Source organism: Thunnus thynnus, chromosome 3 (genome assembly GCF_963924715.1).
Source record: "Thunnus thynnus chromosome 3, fThuThy2.1, whole genome shotgun sequence".
NCBI classification, from domain to species: Eukaryota; Metazoa; Chordata; class Actinopteri; order Scombriformes; family Scombridae; genus Thunnus; species Thunnus thynnus.
In genome coordinates this window covers 34,311,288-34,332,251 of record NC_089519.1, presented here as the reverse complement: position 1 = coordinate 34,332,251, position 20,964 = coordinate 34,311,288, and the positions used below count along the sequence as shown (strand labels likewise).

At 41.0% G+C, this 20,964-nt stretch overlaps 1 protein-coding gene across 1 annotated transcript in view; it reads right to left on the bottom strand.

Annotated features, from left to right (window-relative positions):
* The window catches only part of gpr179 (G protein-coupled receptor 179), a 28,878-nt gene extending 17,039 nt beyond the window's left edge, over nucleotides 1-11,839 (bottom strand). The window contains exons 1-4 of the mRNA XM_067585511.1: nucleotides 10,223-11,839; nucleotides 9,117-9,225; nucleotides 2,169-2,265; nucleotides 1,049-1,269 (exon numbers count right to left, since the gene is read on the bottom strand). Of these exons, the coding sequence (XP_067441612.1) occupies nucleotides 1,049-1,269; nucleotides 2,169-2,265; nucleotides 9,117-9,225; nucleotides 10,223-11,163 (1,368 nt within the window). The 5' untranslated portion in view covers nucleotides 11,164-11,839. The remainder of the gene's footprint in view (nucleotides 1-1,048; nucleotides 1,270-2,168; nucleotides 2,266-9,116; nucleotides 9,226-10,222) is intronic.
* Between the last annotated feature and the right edge of the window lie 9,125 nt (nucleotides 11,840-20,964).

The window sequence follows — 20,964 nt, the reverse complement described above, 5'->3', positions numbered from 1 at the left end:
AGAAATAAAACAAATGATTAGCAGTTAAGTTTATTTTATCTTTTGGCTCCTAAAACTGTTATTTTAGATGTTATGTCACAGTTTGTGATGCTAAAATGACTTCCTGTTTATACAGTCGGTTGCTTGTTATTGGACAGCGCTACAGATGTTTCACATTAACACATTACTAAAGTATTGTCACAACAAAATCAGATTTATACATTAATGATATCTGTGATATCTGTTTTTTATTGACAGTAGCTGTGGGGCGTGTCGGTATCTGTGTTTTATTGACAGCAGCTGGGGGGCGTGTCGGTATCTGTGTTTTATTGACAGCAGCTGGGGGGCGTGTCGGTATCTGTGTTTTATTGACAGCAGCTGGCAGACTACTGGTGTTACAATGTACAGAACGGAGACAGAGTAAACAAACTGCTGTAGCTACAAGTCATGGACAGACAGTGTGTCACTAACAGGGATTTTGAAGACCAAACCAGCATCTAACGGGTTCGAAATGACATTTGTTGGTATGTTTACATGCCTGCTAACTGATGTTAGCAGTACACTTTTGTTTGGTGGCTTGTTCAACGAGCTAAGGTGCAGGTGTGTGTTCATGTTAGTAAGTTAGGTACGAAGGAAACATTAGCAGGAAAGCTAATGCGGGTTGTTGTCCAGAGTCTGTGGCTCTTGTGTTGTGTAGCAGGATGTTATCAGGCTCAGTGTGACTGTCTGCTCTGCCTATGATAGAACAGATTTGATTTGTTGTTTGGAAATAAGAACTCCAGTTACTTAAGCATATGGTGGAACAGTATTTAATCAACATGACCACCATCATGAAATCAAAGGTTTTAAAAATGTCCCTTTTGGTTTCTGTTTTTTTCCTCAAATGAAAACACAGGACAAGTGATTTACATGTATGCTGTAGTAGACAAAAAAAGGCAATTTAATTTCAGTTGGACTTTAACCAGCATAATTTATAACATAATGTGTCATGACTGAACTGCTCTCCTGGCATCTCTCTATCCAACCTCATCCATACGGTTGCCCTGCTGAGCCAAAAGACTTGACTCACCCGATTCCTGCGATGCTGGTAGGCCACCAGCATACTGACGAAGATGAGGAGCATGAAGATGCCCTGAACGGCCAGCACGCCGGCCCTCAGAAGCCAGTCCTCCTGCACCCAGCAGGGGGTGCCGTCCTGACAGCTCTTACAGCCTGGCCAGCACGGGAGACAGATGGGCATAGCTGGGTAACACAGGCTGCTGCCGTCACTCCCGTTCACAGGGCCACCATCTGCATCATACACAGACACATGCGTCTACACCTACACAAACCCATGTGAAGACCTCATGTACATGTGACTTACATCTCCAAACCCTCATACATAACATACAGCAGTATGGAAACAAGAAAATCATCATTAAATATCTATAAAAGTTGTATTTTCTTCTATTAGTACATTTTTCTGCCACCACCACAAAACCTGGGGGGTTAATTTCTGGCTTTACAATAAATACAAGAGTTCACAGGTGGGAAGCCAGTGAGGGATCATGTCCATGTTTCCATATAGCAGCTTTTACAGGGTGATTAAGCCATCCGGGTGGAACTGGGAACTTCTCAGTGACAGTTGGGAAAAATACCACAAATGTCTGTTCAGTATTTAGTGCCAATTCATCAAGTAGATGTTGAGATATTTCACTGGATAAGTGACAACTTTGACTTGCTGGTGGCGCTAGATGAAAAGTCAGAGGATCACCAGAAAACCATTACAACTTATCATCTGGTCACTATGAATGTGACCAAATTTCATGGCAATGCATCCAATAGTTGTTGAGATATTTTGATAAAAGCCAAAAATGTCAACCTCATGGTGGCGCTAGAGGAAATGTCAGAGGATCACCAAAGTCGACAGGATTCATCCTCTCTGGAACTTGAATGTCTGTGCAAAGTTTCATGGTAATCCATCTAAGAGTTGCTGAGATATTTCAGACTGGAACAAAGTGGTGGACCAACATCGCCATCCATTGAGCCCTGCCTGAATCTTGGTGTTGGTTAAATGGACAGTAATCAGTCTACAGGACTTTAAAGACCAAAAGTCAAAGTAACCTCATGAGTACCAAAGCCTCTGATTAGTTAGTTATTTACTAGTTATCCTTAATTATTTAACCTGCTGTGGTCTGAGATTGACTTACCTGAGTCCTGAGTGGCTATGTCAGGGTTGTAGTATCCCTCTTTACAGCGGCAGCAGTACTGACCCAGCCGAAAGCCTCGACCTGGAACTGGCATACACTAGAAGAAACATTAAGAGTATTCAGTTTAAGTTTTCATTTTCCTCTTTGTTGTTCTCTGTTGTCTTAGGTTCTCACCCCTTATCCTTTGAGTAATAAGAATAAGAACAAATAAAGTGCTTAATTATTAGTTTTGTTTCTAGTTTATAAGTTGTTATATGTCTTTTTTAAACTCACTTTAATATAATGTTTATATTCTTTATTTCTTTACTCTTGCTGCTACATCTCCAGAGAAGTTGAGATTAATGAAGTATCTTATTACTGGTCTTATTTATTAGAACAGTAGATGACAGGAAAGACATGTAACAAAGGTCACCAGTCTGACTCGAACCAGTTCAGCACCTTAACCCCTTGGCCATCTGTCTTTGATGTGTTTTATCTAGTTCTTATTTCATTTTATTTTAAATCTATTTTATTAGATTTATCCCTTTTTTTAAAATTTCTCATGTGCATTTGTCTCAAATTGTTTTACTGTTTACATTTGTTCGGTCTAATCATCGGCTTGTCAGTCGTCTGTAAAGCTCTTTGAATCACACTAACCTGTACGAAAGGTGGTACACAGATAACATTTAACATGTTTAACACCTACATTAACATGCGTCAAATTAAACAGTGCTTAAAATAACCGAATAAGAGGGTCCGGTGTCCTGGACAAGACAACAGCAGACTGCAGATGGTCTGGGCGGCCTCAGGTTCAGATAACAACTGTGAGAACGTGAAGCAGTGATGCTTTTCTGCCAGCTTACAATACCTGAGTGAATAAAGGTTAAAAACAGGGTCACATTACTCTATCTCACTCTATTTCCCTCTGATGCTAGCTTCAATTTAGCCAGTCGGGACAGATAACCACACACACGCACACACACACACACACACACACACACACACACACACACACACACACACACACACACACACACATATACACACACACTTGTATGCTCTGTGTGTTAATCTAAGTTAAAAGCTAAATGGATACATAAAACCTCTACAGAGAGCATTATCCTTTTCTAGAGAAATCCCATCCCAAGCGTACCAAAACACAAACACAAACACACACACACAGGCCTCACATACGTATATACAAACCCACAACCCCCTTATCAGATGCTCAAAGACCTAATGGCAGGGGCTGAACATTAATGTGATATGGATTAAACGCAGCGGTCAACTTAATTCTCTTCGGGGTTGCATCTCAATTCAACAGATCGTCATAGTAAATCACTGGATCCAGTCATCTGTCATGTTTAAGTTGAAACTACAGGTCAACACGGCTTCATGGCTACCTCGAAGTCTGTTGTTACATCAATGTATTAAAAAAAAGACACAATAGATTAAAAAAAATATTACTCAAGCCAAACATTTCATTTAGCATCAAACCTGGGTCTCGCATCTGTTCTCATGTCTGTTAAGTATCATACATTATACATACATGTATTTAGATGTGGAAACATTAATGGTCCTGAGGTAGTTTGGTATTCATTTAAGAAATACAAACTCTTTAGTCAGTCAGTTCTTGCAACTGAGTGTCTGATTGTATTTTCACTGTGTTTTCAGCACTTATTCAGCTGACTATAGAACATGCAAAAGCTTTAGCAAATAGTGTATTATCAGTGGAAAGTACAAACTAGTTGTTGCAAAAGCATATTAAAGCATGAATGGGTGTGAAATCCTAATTAAAGATCCCACTCAGACATATTTTAAAATATATAAAAATATTTTTTGCCACAAAAAAGTTCAGTTACCTAATGAAAATCCTTAAAATTGCATTAACTCAAAGTGCCCCAGTAGCTGAATGGCTACTGCACATGTTGCATAACCACAACATCCCTGATTCCAGCCAGGGATCTTTGTTGCGTATCATACCCATCTCTCTCTCCCCTTGTTTCTCTTCTGCCTCTGACAAGGTGAGAAGAGACCAGACAAGACATATTAAGAAATGACAGAGAACAGGACCAAACAGGACAGGAGAAAGCAGCTGACCCAGTACACGCTCTGCTCAGCCAATGGCTTTGAATCCTCTAAGCCAGGTAGGACCGGATGGGACAAAAGGTACCATGTGGATTTGGGGATTTTTTAGGACTGTTCTCCTCTTATGTTTCAGACCTCTGTGAGTGTGGTGCATAAAGAGGAAGTATGTCAGCGGGCTGGATTATCGCCATAATCCATCAGATCATCCCGCAGCCCGCCACCCAGCACAGCCATCTTTAAATAGATGACTGAGATGAGAGGTAGAGGATTGGGTCTGAACAGACAGGCCGGCAGGGAAAAAGGAGAGTACAACAGAAAGAGCTGTAGGGGTGGATGGGGTGGGGGGGGTGGGGGGGAGCAGACAGAAGAGTGGAAGTGTGAATGGGTGAAAGCATGAGCGAAGGATAAAAGGCAAAAACGAAGTAATGAGCACAGACAGAGAGGGCTTAAACCATTTTGAGAGGTCGCAAACAGTTTAAAGTGTATTTGTGTGATGTAACCAAAAGTCAGAAACATGACCGTTTAAACAGCTTGTCCACAGTTGAGACGGTATTTACAGGAAGAGGGAGTAAACTGAGTTGTGGTGTATCTACGTAAATGCTGGCAACACATCACATTATGTTGAGATTAAATGTTCATTCTTGATCTTAGAAACAGCAGCTGATCTGGAGCTTTTGATGACATCACACAATCTTCATCAGTTTGCCAAATTGTAGATGTTCACATTTAATTTTTTTTTCTGTGTGCTTTAAGAACTTCTTGTCCATGTTGGCTTTAAAGTTGAGACTGAAAGTTAATTCTTGACCCAAACAATCTCACCAGAAGGTTCACTCAGTAGCTGTTCTGTACTTAAAGACAACATGGAAAAAAGTCCTTAAAGGATATGGTTGGCAATTTTCTATATTTCTCTTATTGTTAATAAATCTCATGTGCAGAGCCAAACCAACAATGAACTGATCTATTAACAAGAATCCAAAGCCTAATATATCTTATTCATCTGTGCTATTGTACAAAAACTATTAAAAACACATCAATGAGCCACACCATTGCACTGGGTGGCATGTTCCTTGAGAAGGATGTACTGAAATTCTTTGAGAATTCACAATTCAGTACAAAAGTTAAAAGGTCTACGGCACAGACGAATAAGATATATCAGACTTTAAATACACACACAATACTTATAATAAGATAATAGATCAGTTAACAGAAGATTTGGCAAATTTTTCATGGGCGCAACCCACATACTCAGCTCTGCTGCTCATCCCACAAATGCATGTTCCTTACAAATGTGGCACCATTTAAAAGGGAAATAAACAGGCTTTCCAACAGTATAAGCTTTATTGCCAAGAAGCATTGTCTAACAAAGAAATAATCTACCAAACACAAATTTCCTTACTTTTTATGCTAAGTTTATATTATTTAGGTAGAGGTAATAAATAAGCTTACTAGGCTTTTTTCCTCTCCCTGCACATTGATTTATTTCTTGTTGACTGTGTGTATTTGTTTTATTTTAACCTGAACAAATAAATTCAATTTGGCAACCAATTATTGGAAAACAGGATGACAAATCAACTAAGAAATAAGTAACTTTTTTTTTGGTTCAACCACATAATTTAAGTATCAGATTACATGAAGATTGAAAGAAATTTGTAGAAGAGTTCAGAATGGTGGAAAATCAGTTTAAATGGAAATGGCCGATACTACTAGGCTCATCTTGAATCAAGAAAGAAAAAAATATTTTGCCTGTGGTCCAGGTGTTATGAGCAAACAAGACTAAAAGTCTACAGCCATGCTAGCAGCTCTGTGAGGCTTTACTTAAGTCAGCAGAGCTTTGAGCTAAATGCTAACATGCTATAACGCTCACAACAAAATGCTAACATGCTGATGATTAGCAATAAATGTTTGAATTTGCCTTGAAAAAGACTAAGTATGGTCAAAACATTGGTCATATAATAAAATCACTGGAGCTGTGTGCAGCCGTCTTCCCTTTGACACACACCGTTGCCATGACCAGCACCTAGTTTTTGGTGTGCATTCACCGGACAACTCTTGCTGACTCTAGCAATAAATGTTTACCATGGTCACCATCTTAGTTTGGCATATTAGCATGCTATTAATCACTCATTAGCCCTAAACACAAAGTATAGCTGAGGCTGATAGTTTTGCAGGTGTTGCGGTAGATGAAAAGTCAGGGGATCACCAAAGTTATTATAATTCATCCTCCAGGGAACATTAATGTCTGTACAATCCATCCAATATTTATTAGAACCATTAGTCAGCAATTATTTTGATAATCAATTAATCACTAAAGTTATTTTTCAAGCAAAAATAAACAAACATTGCCAAAAATCCAGCTTCTCACTTGTGAGCATTTGCTGCTTTTCTTTGTCTTATGTGATAGTAAATTGATAATTTGAGGGGGCTTAACCATGCAACAAGCTTTTAAAGATGCCACATTGAAAACTGTAACAGGCATTTTTCTCTATGTTCTGACACACTTGTAGGTCTGCTCCTACAAGCACCTTGGAGAGGAACCCTTAGGGGCACTAACGAACCAAGTGGTATCAATGACCTTGATAACAACCCCACAGAGGTTAAATATCTGTGACTCCCTGCCAGTCAGTTAGAATTGAAGAAGCCACTTGGATGAGAGGCAAAACATGTTCAAGTATATACAACCAAGTCCAATTACCCTCGATTCAACCCTCCTTGGATAACCATGACCTGGATGACTGAGAGTCTTCACAGACAAGTACCTTGGCATTCACTTGGACAATACCTTCAGCTGTAAGGCCCATGTTGAAAGTTTTTGTTCTCATTTACAGCAGAGATTATACTTTTTACGCAGACTCAGGAAGTATGGGGTGGATCAGAGGATTATGTTTTTATTCTATCAGGCTGTATTAGAGAGCATAGTCAGGTATGGGATGTCAGCATGGTATGGCAATCTCTCTGTACAGTTAAAATCTAAGCTTGCTCGTCTGATACGGACTGCCATGAAGGTTATGGGGAGGAATGAACACCAGTCCCTCGGGTCAGTATATGAGCAGTCTGTTCTCAGGCAAGCACAGAGAGTAGTGTCTGATCCATCTCATATTCTCCATGCCGAGAATGAGCTCTTACCCTGTGGAAGACGATATGGGGTAGCCCAATGTAAACTCAACCATTTTAAAAACTCATTTGTGCCTACCTCAATTAAAATGATAAATAATGTTTCTTGAAGCTGTAGGGTTGTGCAATAGATTCTTGATATGATGTGAGGGATTTTGTAATATGTTGCTTGTTCTTACCACTGGTTGTATGATATGTGCAATATGTGTAATTTGTGGTTGTGATGTGCTACAGTATGTGTTGCTTTGTTTATATGTTCTTTGTTTGTTATAATTACTACGTTGGAGGCAGCTACATGATGAGATGATATGTGTCATGTGTGCAGCATTTGAGTCCAAGACAAATTTCTCTACGGGGACAATAAAGTCTATCAATTCATATAGCAGTGTTTCCCCTAGGTTGAGTGGTTTTGCCTGGCAGGCAACCCATTGTTGCTAACCTCAGAGCCAACCCCCCTTCACTTTTTACAGCAGTTGGGAAAGACATGACTTACTAACTAACGACAACTAACGTTAAAAGTAAAGCTAGGCTTTGATGTCTGCTTCCTGGCTCATTTTAAAAAAGAGAGAGAGAGCACCAGCGAGTGAGAGTGGGAGAGAGAGCAGCAGTGGTCGAGCGAGCTACAGAGTGAATGAAGAGAGGGAGCGCAGGTAGCGAGAATGCCGGTGAATCAGATCAATAAAACGTTACTTTCTGATTATTTCACAGCGGTTACATTCCGGAGGACAAATAAACACGCTCACACCCCCGCACACCTCTGCTTGACCCTGCAGCTAAACACCGCACCGCCTGATTTGGTCTGAATACAGCCTTACTGCTAAGCTTTTCCTCTGTGCTCCGCTCGCATTCACCGTCACTTTTCTGACGCTCGCTCTCTCACTTAACCACTCACTCGCTTACGCTCTGCCTTATTCCTTACGCTACCTGGAGTTTCCCAGGCAACGAGACAGACATTGTCTCACGTTTCCTGCTCAGAGGCTCACAAACGCCATTGATTTCCAAATGAATGGATATTTGGCATTATTTTTGGCATTTAGAAAAAAAATTTTTGGCATTTAAAAAATATTTTTTGGCGTGGTGGGGGTTCTTGTTGGAACACTGGGAAACACTGATTATAGTATCATATTTTATAGAGGGAACAATTATTCGATTAATTGAGGAAATAATCGGTATATAGAATAAATAGTGAAACTAATCGTTAGTTGCAGCTCTAATATTTATTGAGACATTTTATGCCCATTACCTTACCCTAATCAGATGTCAACCTGCTGGTGGGGCTAAATAAAAAAGTTATAGGATCACCAAAATCATTAGGATTCATCTTCTGGGGACCTTTAGAAATTGCACCAAATTTCATGGTAATCTATCCAATAGTTGCTAATATATTTCAGTCTGGACCAAAGTGGCAGCTAGACCGACCAATATTACCATCCTCAGGGCCCCTTCACTTGCTTGACAAAAATGTAAAGCTGCCTTTAAATGGCTATGTGGTGGTGCTGTTGGATTCAGATCTGCACCAAAAACAAGCACTTGTTCTTTTTCCCGTAGCCTAACTTTTCACCAAATTTAATTGAAATCTGTCAAGTAGTTTTTCAGATATTCTGCTAAATAACAAACAAACATAAACTCTCTGGCAGAGGCAATACACCAGCTACTGGTGACTGTGGTTATGAATCATTGGTTCCTCTGTAATTGGGGCAGTGTGATCCTACAAAGACTAAATAGTCAACAAAAAAGTCAACTTTTCTATTCTGGTTCTATTTTGTTTACCTCCATGGTGGTGCGGTTGCACTGGTGTGTATCAGCAAACCAGCTGTCTCCTGTTGCACACTGGTCCAAGTCGATGTCCTGAATGTTGACATCCACACGGATCACACCTCTGTACACAAACACACACACACACACATGTGTGTCAAAGAGGGGAAACAAGAGTGGCTCCAAATATCATCAGACTAATTAGAGTTCCTTTTTTCTGCTGCAGCTCTGTATTTCATCTACAGAAACCTGCATGGCCTTTAAGTGGATTCCTTTTCAAATGTCAGATTTTATCCAGCTCTATTGATTCAAACACATCTTTCTATTCCAAATGCTTATAAAACTTTTCTCCAGAGTGCTGCAGGAAAGGTCACAGGGGCCAACACAGAGCTAGAAAGGATGGTGAAATACAAATACTGCTGCAATCAGGTTCAAAGCTGCTAACTGTTTACAGGGACTTGCAGAAAAAAAGGGCTTATTTCTAGACTTGCAACCAAGTATTTCTAAAATGTTTTCCTGATTTTGATGATGTTTTATAGGCAGAAAAGGGGAAACTTGCTACAACTTCAATGAAAAGTATGAAAATCAGCCAAACTGGAGTCACAATTTCAAAGCTTGATGATGCGTTCAAGAGGTCTCAGCAAAGTCAATCAATGATGAGTTTCCCACCAAATGTTGCATTCAAACAACGCAGTTGTCCCAGTGACTAACTCAACTTTCACAAACAATGTGTTGTTTACAAATCTGTGATGACTTATTCTGCACATAATGGATACATACTGGACAACAGTATCTATTCAATACAACACAGCATCCAAATAACAATTTATCCATCATAATGCATGATTTTATGAGTGCAGTTTCTCAGCTTGTTGACAACACAGCATGCACATACTGTATGTTTTGTTCATGAGACATGCATTAACCAATTCCAGTAACCAACTCATGACCTCCTGAAATTGGTCACATGATCACTTGACACTTCCAGCTACACCTGTCTAAAATTAATGGCATCACCAGCATGAGACACCTTGTATGGACCCCTGTATGAGTTAGAAGAGTCTGATTACATCTGTTTGTGTGTGTGTGTGTGTGTGTGTGTTCAGGCTTCAGGCCCTAACCTGAACTCGGGCGTCAGGTCAGGCTTGAGGCCGTAGAAGGACGTGGACAGGGTGAGCATCCAGCGGGGCACGAAGCGTCCATCTTTACAGTTCAGGAAGGGGGCACTGGCCCAGCGCACACCACTGCGATTGGTCACATAGCTGTCGCCCTGCCCCCACTTGGGCGTGTCCAAGGTGCTCAGGTCATTGAGGAGCACCCGCTTGGACAGGCCTGCCAGCGGCTGGTTTGACTCTGGGAATTTAAAGCTTCTGAACCAGCTGTCGTCAGGGGCCGGGGCTGGAGGATGCAGGCTCTCCCAGGCCTTGGATAAGTCCTGGAGCACGATGGCCTGCGCCTTGGCTGTGGGGTTGCGGGTGGCGTGGAGCACCAGCTGTGGCACCAGAGCAGACGGGTCAGCATCAAAGGTGAGCAGGGCATGCTGGATGAGCACATCGGCCTCCAGGAGGGCGCGGACCAGGGCGTGGTACCACTCCATGTCCTCCTGCACCGTGCTCTCCCGCAGGTCGCTGGCTTGGAATATCATGTTGAGGAAGTTGGCGGTGTTGGCCACAGCATCCAGAGCCGGCCGGAGGGGGCCACCGAAGCTGTTGGGCAAGGGTCCGGTCTGCCCCACTGGGCTGTACGCCCGTGAGCAGCGGGCCACTTCCAGAGTGGAACGGTCTCCAGTGTACAAGAAGGTCTCTGCTGGTGACCAGTCATCCTCCTCTGAGGGAGCTTCTGAAGGCGTCGTAGCAAACCCAGTGGGCTCAGGGGGGCTGAAGGAAGTGGAGAGGTTGCTGAAGGAAGTGGAGACGTTGCTGGAGATGTCTGAAGTCGCTGTACTGTTCATTGAAGGGTCAGTGCTGTTATTCACCTCCACTGTGACTCCTGATGGGTCTGGAGTCACCTGCCCTCTGAGGAGGCATGGGAGCAGAAGAAGAAGAAGCCAAACAGGACCCATCCTGGATTCACTCTAGAGAAGAGGAGGAGGAGGGGAAGGGGTCACACACCTACAACACCGTCTCCTTTTGGCTCTTGAGCCCCTTGTATTTCCCTTGAGGAGAAAGAAATGTCACATGTTGCCGGAGGTCTGGACTTTCCGCGCAGACTTGGAGGCGCTGCAGCAGCAGCAGGTGTCCGGGAGGAGCGCGGCCACTCGGTCTGCTCTCACTCACACTGGGAGCGCACGGCTCCATCTGTGCGGCGCACGGACACACGCACGCGCCCTCATGCGCTCGCGCAAGCACTCACATGAAGCTATCATTAAACCCGAATGTCCTCGGTGGTGCTGCTGCTGCTGGTGGTGGTGGGACACGGGGCAATCCCCGCATCTCCGCAGTCCTTCCGGTATCTACAACCCGCGGTCCGCCCAGCCCCCGTTTTTCCGCGGTTTACAGTCGCATAGCCGTGCGCCAAGCTCCAGAGCAAAGCAAACGCAACGTGCGCAAGGAGGAGGAGGGGGCGGAGAGGAGGAGGAGGAAGAGGGAAAAGCCTTAAAGTTGGGGGATCCCCGTGTCAGGTGGGAGGAGGAGAGAGGAGAGCAGATTTCCTCCTTTTTCTTTCCTCCTCTCTCTCTCTCTTCTCCTTCTTCTGTATCCCGCTCTGCTATCTGTTGCTCCAAAGAGCTTCCAACCCGTCTGATTGAAGCTTGTGATGCTCGCCCCCCCCCCCCCTCTCTACCACCACTCCCTCTTCCCCTCCCTAAGCTTCATTCACCCTGTGTCTGCTTCCTCTGTATCGAAAGGGACGTTCACCAGTGCTGAAAGGTGATGAGAGTGGTACATCTGTTGGTGTGTGTGTGTGTGTGTGTGTGTGTGTGTGTGTGTGTGTGTGTGTGTGTGTGTGTGTGTGTGTGTGTTCACAGAGGAGAGGATGATGCAGTCAGTTAGAGATGAGAGTTAAGCTCTGCTGCATTTGGGCATCCATCAAGAATCCCCTTGCTGGCTGGCTGGATGGATGGATGGATGGATGGATTAACCCCTCCTGCACAGAGAATGGATGGGGAAGAGGATGCTCTTTTACTGCTTGTGCACACACACACACACACATACACACATTTGCACAGCTATCCTTGTTAGGACATTGCATTGACTTCTATGCATTGTGGACAGACTAACCTAAACCGTAACCCTAACCAGGACCTCAGAACTCAGACCTCAGGTGCCTCATTAGGATCGGGCTTTGTTCCCCATGAGGACTACTGGTCTACACACACACACACACACACACACGCACACGTGGAGAGGAGATCATAGATGCAGCATGTTGACATATTATCAATAAACAATCAACAAGAAGAGATTTAAATTTTATAATTGTTTGCAGGTTTTTGCAATGTCAGGGAATTCCCCACTTGTGTGTGTATGTGTGTGTGTGTGCACTTCAGCATACACTGCCTTTGTGTTTGTGTGTGTGTACGTGCACCAAAGTCTGGATGAGCGAGAGATGCTGCATGAGAGGCATGAGAAAAAAAAGGGAAGAAAGAGAGAGAGAGAGAGAGCAAAGTGAGGCGTGCTCGCTAGGAGGAGTGATGCAGGCAAGAATCCTTGTTTTGGTGGCCATGGCAACCAGTTTCAGAGAATCTCTCCCCCCCTCTAATACACACACACACACCACTCCCACCTCCCACCCTGAGACTTCACTGCAGAGCAGCAAAGGTGCTGCAGTCGAGTCTGAGGAAGACAATGAGGCAGAATACTGGATGTGTGTGTGTCAACTGTTGTTGTGTGGTAATAGTGTTCCTGTCTGTCTTCATATAGCTGTGAGGAAATCACACAAACAACATGTGTAAAGATGAAAAGATGCCGTCGGTTAAACGCAACATGAGTCACCTTCTGCTGCTTGAGTTTCCTACTTTTACTTTTTTTTCTTTCTAAACATTTTTCTGTGATTCTCTACTCTAGCGTTGCTCAGGCACACTGAGATTTTAACCTTACACCCAACGGTGGAAATTAACTACATTTACATGCTTCTTTATACTTCCACTCCACTATATTTCAGAAGGAAATATTGTACTTTCTACTCCACTACATTTATTTGACAGCTTTAGTTACTTTTCAGATGAAGATTTGACACAATGGATAATATAACAAGCTTTTAAAATACAACACATTGTTAAAGATGAAACCAGTGGTTTCCAACCTTTTTGGCTTTTGACGTCTTACAAAAAGCAGTGTGTAGTCGGGGTCACATTTCACATGTCTATGAGTTGTTAACAGCTCCACCAAATAGTGATTTTTCCCACTAAACTTCTCACATGCTTTCATTTCAATAAATGTTCAAATGATCCAATATTTCAGCAAAAATCAAAGATTAGAGAAAAAGTCCAAAAACTGAAAACAGATTTGTGTATCAGAACTTTGTTTTTTCTTCTTTCTTCTCCCATTAATCATCTCACCACCCCTCAGATTTATCTGCTGACCCTTTTGGAGGGGTCCGACCCCTAGGTTGGGAACTACTGGACTAAACTAGCTAACTGTATATAAAGTAGTGTAAACTAGCTCCACCTCCAGCAGCTACAACAGTAACATGCTGCTCTAACACTGATGCTTCACTATTAATAATCTAATGATGTCATATATAATAATATATCAGTCAGAGGGACCAAACCACTACTTTTACTGCAATACTTTAACTACATCAAGCTCATAATACTAACGTAGGATTTTTCATGCAGGACTTTTACTTGTAATGGAGTATTTTCACATTGCTATATTGGTACTTTTACTTAAGTAAAGGATCTGAATACTTCTTCCACTACTGGTTACACCTCTTTATTATGTTTCTACCTTTCTACTCCCTGTCCTACTTAAGGAGCTACCTCCTCTAGAGGATGTGTCTGATGATATCCGTCATGTGGCCAGGTCAACAGGGCTCCAGGGCAAAATAAACTGGTTCGCCCCATTCATGTATAGTTCATACAACAGACTACACTTCAGTTTATTGTGCCTGCATCTAATCAATAAATCATTTTTGGATTCAAGTCTTTTTTCAAGCCAAAATGCCAAACATTTAATGCTTCCAGCTACTCAAATGTGAGAATCTGCTGTTTTCTTTTGTCTTACGTTATTAAATAGTATCATAGTAAATTAAATATTTTTGGGTTTTGGAGTGTTGGTGAGATGAAACAAGACATTTGAAGATGTCATGTTGGGCTTTATAGAATTGTGATGGATATACAGATGGGTGAAAAATTAACATGAAGTGTCTTAATATGGAGTCAGGCCACCACAGGACTCCAGAACAGCTTCAGTGCTCCTTGCCAAGTCTGCAGCTCTATTGGAGGGATGAACACCATTTCTCCACAACACATTCCCTCGTTTATATATATAACCTTTATTTAATCAGGTAATCTCATTGAGATCAAGATCTCTTTTGCAAGAAAGACCTGAGTCCAGTGGATACAAAGAAAAACAAACATAGCCAGCCATAACAAAACATAAACCATCAGAGACAATCACACATACCCCTAAATAGATTTGAAGATGAAAGTTTATATTATATCATTTGGTCTTAGGGAGATGGTGGTGGAGAGCATTGTCTTCAATCAATCAATCAATCAATCAATCAATTTTTATTTATATAGCATCAAATCACAACAAAAGTCACATCAGGGCCCTTTCACATAGAGCAGGTCTAGACCGTACTCTTTAATTTACAGAGACCCAACAATTCCCCCATGAGCAAACACTTGGCGACAGCGGTAAGGAAAAACTCCCCTTTAATGGGTAGAAACCTCAAGCAGAACCCGGCTCTTGGTTGGCTGCCATCTGCCTTGACCGGTTGGGTTTAGAGAGACCTATGGAAACGTCCGTCTTCCACAGGTGTTCAACTGGGTTGAGATCTGGTGACTGTAAAGACACTTGTATTTTATTCACATCATTTTCATACTCACCAAACCATTCAGTGAGCCCTGGTGCTCAGAAGCATCTGCATTTGATATGTTTCTCCACTCTTTTATTCATGTTTTTCTTTTAATTTGTCCACCGTCTGTACAGTTCTGTGCAAAAGTTTCAGGCACTTTAGATGTTTGGATTCTGGAATCCGTTATGCAACACCATCAGGGAGGCGTTTGATCGGTCCCAAAGTTATTCTGCAGCATGACAACAGCTCATAAAGAACTATCTTCTGCAACAAGAAGAACAAAGAGTCCTGCAACAGATGGTCTGGCCCCCACAGTGTCCTGATCTCACCATCATAGAGTCAGTCTGGGATTACATGAAGACACAGAAGCAACTGTGGCAACTTCTCCAAGATGCAGAAACAACCGACCTGCCGAGTACCTGAAAAACTGTGTGCAGGTGTACCGAGGAGAGCTGCTGATGTTTTAAAGGCAAAGCTGCTCACAGCAAATATTGATTTCCTTTAGGTTTCTTCTTTTTACTGAAATTTGTATGAAGCTCATTGATAAATGAAAACGTTTCATGTCATTGTTTTTGAAAGCATCCTCACTTTACATTTAGTGCCTAAAACGTTTGCACAGTACTGTACTCAAGCCAGAAACTAATTAATTAAGCAAAACATAATGAGAATAATCGTCAGTGGTGGAATGTAACAAAGTACATTTACTGAAGTACAGTTTTGAGGTACATTTTAGGCCATTTTCTTCTTCTACTTCATATATTCAAGGCTGGATTATCAACCAAGTAAACTGCCCAGGAGCCCCAAAAGCCTCAGGTTAACTCCATATCATTTGGGTCTACATAATTTGATTAATAATAAGTTATATGACAGGTCCTCCATCCTCCATCCTGGTCTTGAAGAGGGACTCTGTGTGAAAATATGAGACTTTAAAGTATATATTTGGTGACTCTCTATATTTTTCTTATTGTCAACAAATCTCATGTTTGGAGCCAAACCAACAATGAACTGATCTACTAACAAGTATTGTGTCTGTGTATCCAAAGTCTAATATATCTTATTCCTCTGTGCTGTAGACCTCTGCTGTTGTCCAAAAACTATTAAAAACACATCAGTGAGCCACACTGCTGCACTGGGTGACAAGTCCCTTCATTATGAAGAGTTTGGTCATGTTAGTTTGTTTAGAAACGGCTCCAAACACTAATAACAGCGATCAGGTTTTCAGTCTCCGGAGAGTAGTTCTGTGTAAAGCAGACATCACTGAGCATGTGCAGGAACACAGCTCTGTTTACAGCTTCACTAGCTTGTTGTGCTACATAGCACAACCTCTTGAGTTTGTTCTGAAGTTCTTTCAGAAATTCATGATGTAGTAATATTATAGTTTTGTCAGTAATGTGCTCACAATATCTACAGATGTCAGTATCTTTGGATATGATTAATTTACGCTTCTTAGTCCCTTTTTCTACTAAATTATAAGAAGCCTTTAATCTGAGTGTAGATGAATGATGAGTGATGTTTGAACCAACATCACACAGATATGAATAATTAGTCTTTTACTGTGATTAATTAGGAAGAGTTGAGTGTGAAAAGCTGTTCAAAGCCTTATTTATGAAACTGAGAGGAAATCTTTAGGGGGACAAACTTATATTTTATCAAAACTTTTCCCTTAAAGAGGGACAGTGGAGAGGCAAACGCTGTCTTTTAAAGGGAACAAAGCAAAACAAGACAAGACAAAATGGAGTAAGACATGACAAAATAAGAAAAGATGACACGATCCTTAACAAAATGAGAAAACAAATCAAGATGTTATGAGACAAAATGATATAAGATGAGAGCTGAGAACATAACACTGGATGAGCGACGCATGGTGATATAAAACAACCCAAGCATGAAAAAGCAAAAAGGAAACGATAAAACCATGGTGTAATGTTAATATTGAATGCTGCTGACCTCTGACCTCCGGGCTGCATCACATCAATATTCAGCTCTGCAGGGCAGGTTGTTAGTTTGATTACTCCACATAAACCTCAGATATGAACAAACTCTGCCTTCATCTCTATGGCTCACATGTAAACACACGCAAACACACACACACACACACACACACACACACACACACACTCACTGTAAGGATTAATGGCCCTTCATCCACTCTCCCATCATTGCAGCAGTAGATGCATCCATCACTGCTGGGTGGACTGCAGCGCCATCTGCCTGTCACTCATTAATACAACACTCTAGTTAAAGGACAGGTTCATAATTTTTCATGTGTGTCTTAAACCAGCAGTCATATGTCCATATGAACAGTGAAAGAGGTTTTTCCTCGCTGTAATCATTCCTCCTGTTCATACCGGATATTATAAGTTCCTTCAAATGTGCTTTCAATGGAAGTGATGGAGGCCAAAATCCACAGTGTGTCCACACAGTCATTTAAAAGTTGATGTGAAGCTTATATGAGGCTTCAGCAGTCTGAGTTAGTTAGACAGAATAACAACAATCATAACAATAACAATAACAGCAGCAATAGCCGGGGAAGGACACCAACACGACCGCGAAGGCTCGGGCTGCATCCCAGGGTTTCCTGCGAGATGAGAAAGCACAAAACAACTCAGAGGCCAAGTTAGTGACATGCATTGATGTTACATGAATGCATACAGATGGAGAGGAGGAGGAGGAGAGAGGAGCTCAGTGCATCATGGGAAGTTCCCCAGCAGTCTAGGCCTATAGCAGCATAACTAAGGGCTGGTCCAATTTGAGCCTGGTCGGCCCTAACAATAAGCTTTATCAAAAAGGAAAGTTTTAAGCCTGCTCTTAAACGTAGAGAGGGTGTCTGTCCCCCAGACCGAATCTGGAAGATGGTTCCACAGGAGAGGAGCCTGATAGCTGAAGGCTCTGCCTCCCATTCTACTTTTAAAGACTGTAGGAACCACCAGTAAGCCTGCATTCTGGGAGCACAGTGTTCTAGTGGGATAATACGGTACTATGAGCTCTTCAAGGTATGATGGTGCCTGACCATTAAGGGCTTTGTAAGTTAGGAGAAGGATTTTAAGTATAGTAACAAAAAGAGGGACTTTGGCACTAAAAAGACTGTAACATTGAAAGATATCTACTTGATTTGACTCATTTGGACGCTGAAGCTTCATATTAGCTTCAGATAAACTTTTAAATACATTTTTTGCACAGAAAGAGGACTGTGGATTTTATCCCCCATCACTTACATTACAAATGCATTATGAAGGGATCTTCTAATGGTCAGCATGAACAGGAGGAATGATTACAGCAAGAAAAACAGGTTTCAATGTTTGTTTGGGTTCCTGATTGTTGTTTTAAGACAGACTTGAAAAATGATGAACCTTTCCTTTAAGACAGCAACGTGCAGGTGCTGATATTCAGCTAATGAGCTATGAGCAGCCACTGAGAGACTCTCCTGTACTGTATGTGTTATCACTCCCTGTTTATTACACACTGCAGTGCTCCTTATTCACCATTTACAATATGAGTTCTACCATTTTCCACTACAGGAACTTACTGACCTGTACCTGAACTTATACTCTTCGTCCTGGGTTCTGCTTTTGTTTCCAGTGTCGTCTAGCTGCTTTAGAAACTCTCAGGAGGTGAAACTAAAGCAAGTTTTAGATACACATGATTGTAAAATATGTGTCATCACACCTCAACCACCATTTGACTTCTGTGCACACTAAAAATCACTGGGTTCAATTTTTACCCAGTTTGGATTGATATAGCACCAACACAATACTGGGTTAATGTCAACCAGGAAGCCACTCAAGACAAGCAGTTGTTTTGACCCAGTGTTATTTTTTATTTTACTGTTTGGTTATTTACTCAAACTAACACTTGTTATAATCAACTCTACTCTTTTCAAACTTACATGTCATTGTTTGTTGTTTGTTAATTACTTGTGTATCATTTTAATGCACATCGTTTTGTATAAGAAACAACATATTTGTGACAGTTTTTAGCTGATGTTTGTCGTGTGTAACATTGGGTCAATATAACAAATCACTACTGGATAAAGTTAGCCCAATGTTTTATTAGTGCTATGACGACCCAAAGTGGTTAAAATTTGAACTCAGTGATTTTTTAGTGTGTTTACATCACCAAGGACGAAGAACAATGAGAGAATAATAACTCAACTGAATAATTGAGAATATTGACCAGAATAAAATTCATTACCATATAAATTCTGTATACCGACAGGTTTGTGTTGCAGAAATGAATGTTTTCTTCTTTCAAACTCCGTTAATCAATCTCACAACTCCTCAGATTTATCTTGTGACCCTTTGACAGGGCCTGACCCTCAGATTGGGAACCATTGGACTAAACTAACTGTATATAAAGTAGCCAAAACTACTTCCAGCAGCCATAACAGTAAAATGCTGCATATGTATCAGTCACAGGGGCATTTTTCTGCAGATCAAGTACTTTTTTACAATAATTTAAGTACATTCAACTTATAATACTTCTATACATAAGTAGTAGGATTTTATAAGTAGGATTTTGTTGGAGTGGTACTTTTATTTAAGTACAGTATCTGAATACTTATCCACCACTGGCTGTGGAGTAATTTATAATTAGTGCTAAAACTGAACTCATTCATAAGAGCTGAATAAAATGACAGATGATGAGCAGCGTGTCTGCGTCAGGGTGCGGCTCGCAGCCAAGAATAAGACGATTAAAGCACTTAGAAAGAGTGATGGTCCTCTGACAGAGAACTTAATAAACTTGTTCTTAACTCATCCACATATCTGGGACTGGGAGAAAGCCAGAGAGATGCCTTCACTCCCAACGCCTTATTAAATGTGAGCTATAAATAGTTCTGAGCAAATTAAAGTAGGTGGTGTCGAGCAGTCGTAGCACAGTGATTACAAAGTGCTGCAGAAAAAGAAGCACTGAGTTGAATTGTATTGAAATATCTTCTTATGTTTTAATGTTTTTCATTAGTTTATGTTGTGCAAATGAAAAATGCTAAAGATACAAGTTTCTCCTTTTATATTTACAGCAAACTTCACATTTTGAATGTGACTGACGATAAATCTGAAGGATCGTGAGATGATTATCAGAGTTTGAAAGAAGAAAAAATCATTTCTGCGACACAAATCTGTTTTCTTTTTTGGATTTTTTCTCTAATCTTTGTTTTTTGTGATCCTACACTTCCCATAATGCAACTTGATAGCATCTCTCTGGTAAATGTGCACATCTTTTAAACTCCACAACTCCAGCTCAGGATGATTACAGGCTTTCTGGTGAACGTTAAATGTCAGGTCCTATCAATATGACATCATCTGGGATATTTTCACAGTTTTTAGGAAGCTCCTGAACCACAGAAGACATCATACAGCTGTTTTCATACTGTGGAAGATTTAAAATGCCAAAATTAAAACAAAAAAATAGTATGTATTGTATGTATGTATATATTTCTCTTTATGCATGTATTTACTGTGTCATGATTAAATTAAAAACATATGTAAAAGAACAATTAGTTTCTCCTGTATTAATCTGTTTTGTTGTTGTTTTTTTAAACAAATATATTTTAATACATATTACTGTTGGGTTATTTGAGACCATTTTAGCATAAAAGTGTCAAAAAAACAAAAACAAAGTGCATATGACATCCGAAACTGCAAAGGATACACGTTATAAACAATTAACGACAAACAGTAACATGTAGGTTTAAAAAGAGGTGAAGCTGATTATAAAAATTTGCAACCACCAGCTTTTAGTTTGGGTAAGAAACCCAACAGTAATATAAAAAATAACCCTAAAACGGACTTGAAACGCCCCCTTGTCTTAACTTATTTTTTGGTGCTTTATTGACCCAAATTGTATTAATTTGGACCCAGTGATTTTTTAGTGTGAATTGTTTTTCATTGTGACACTATTG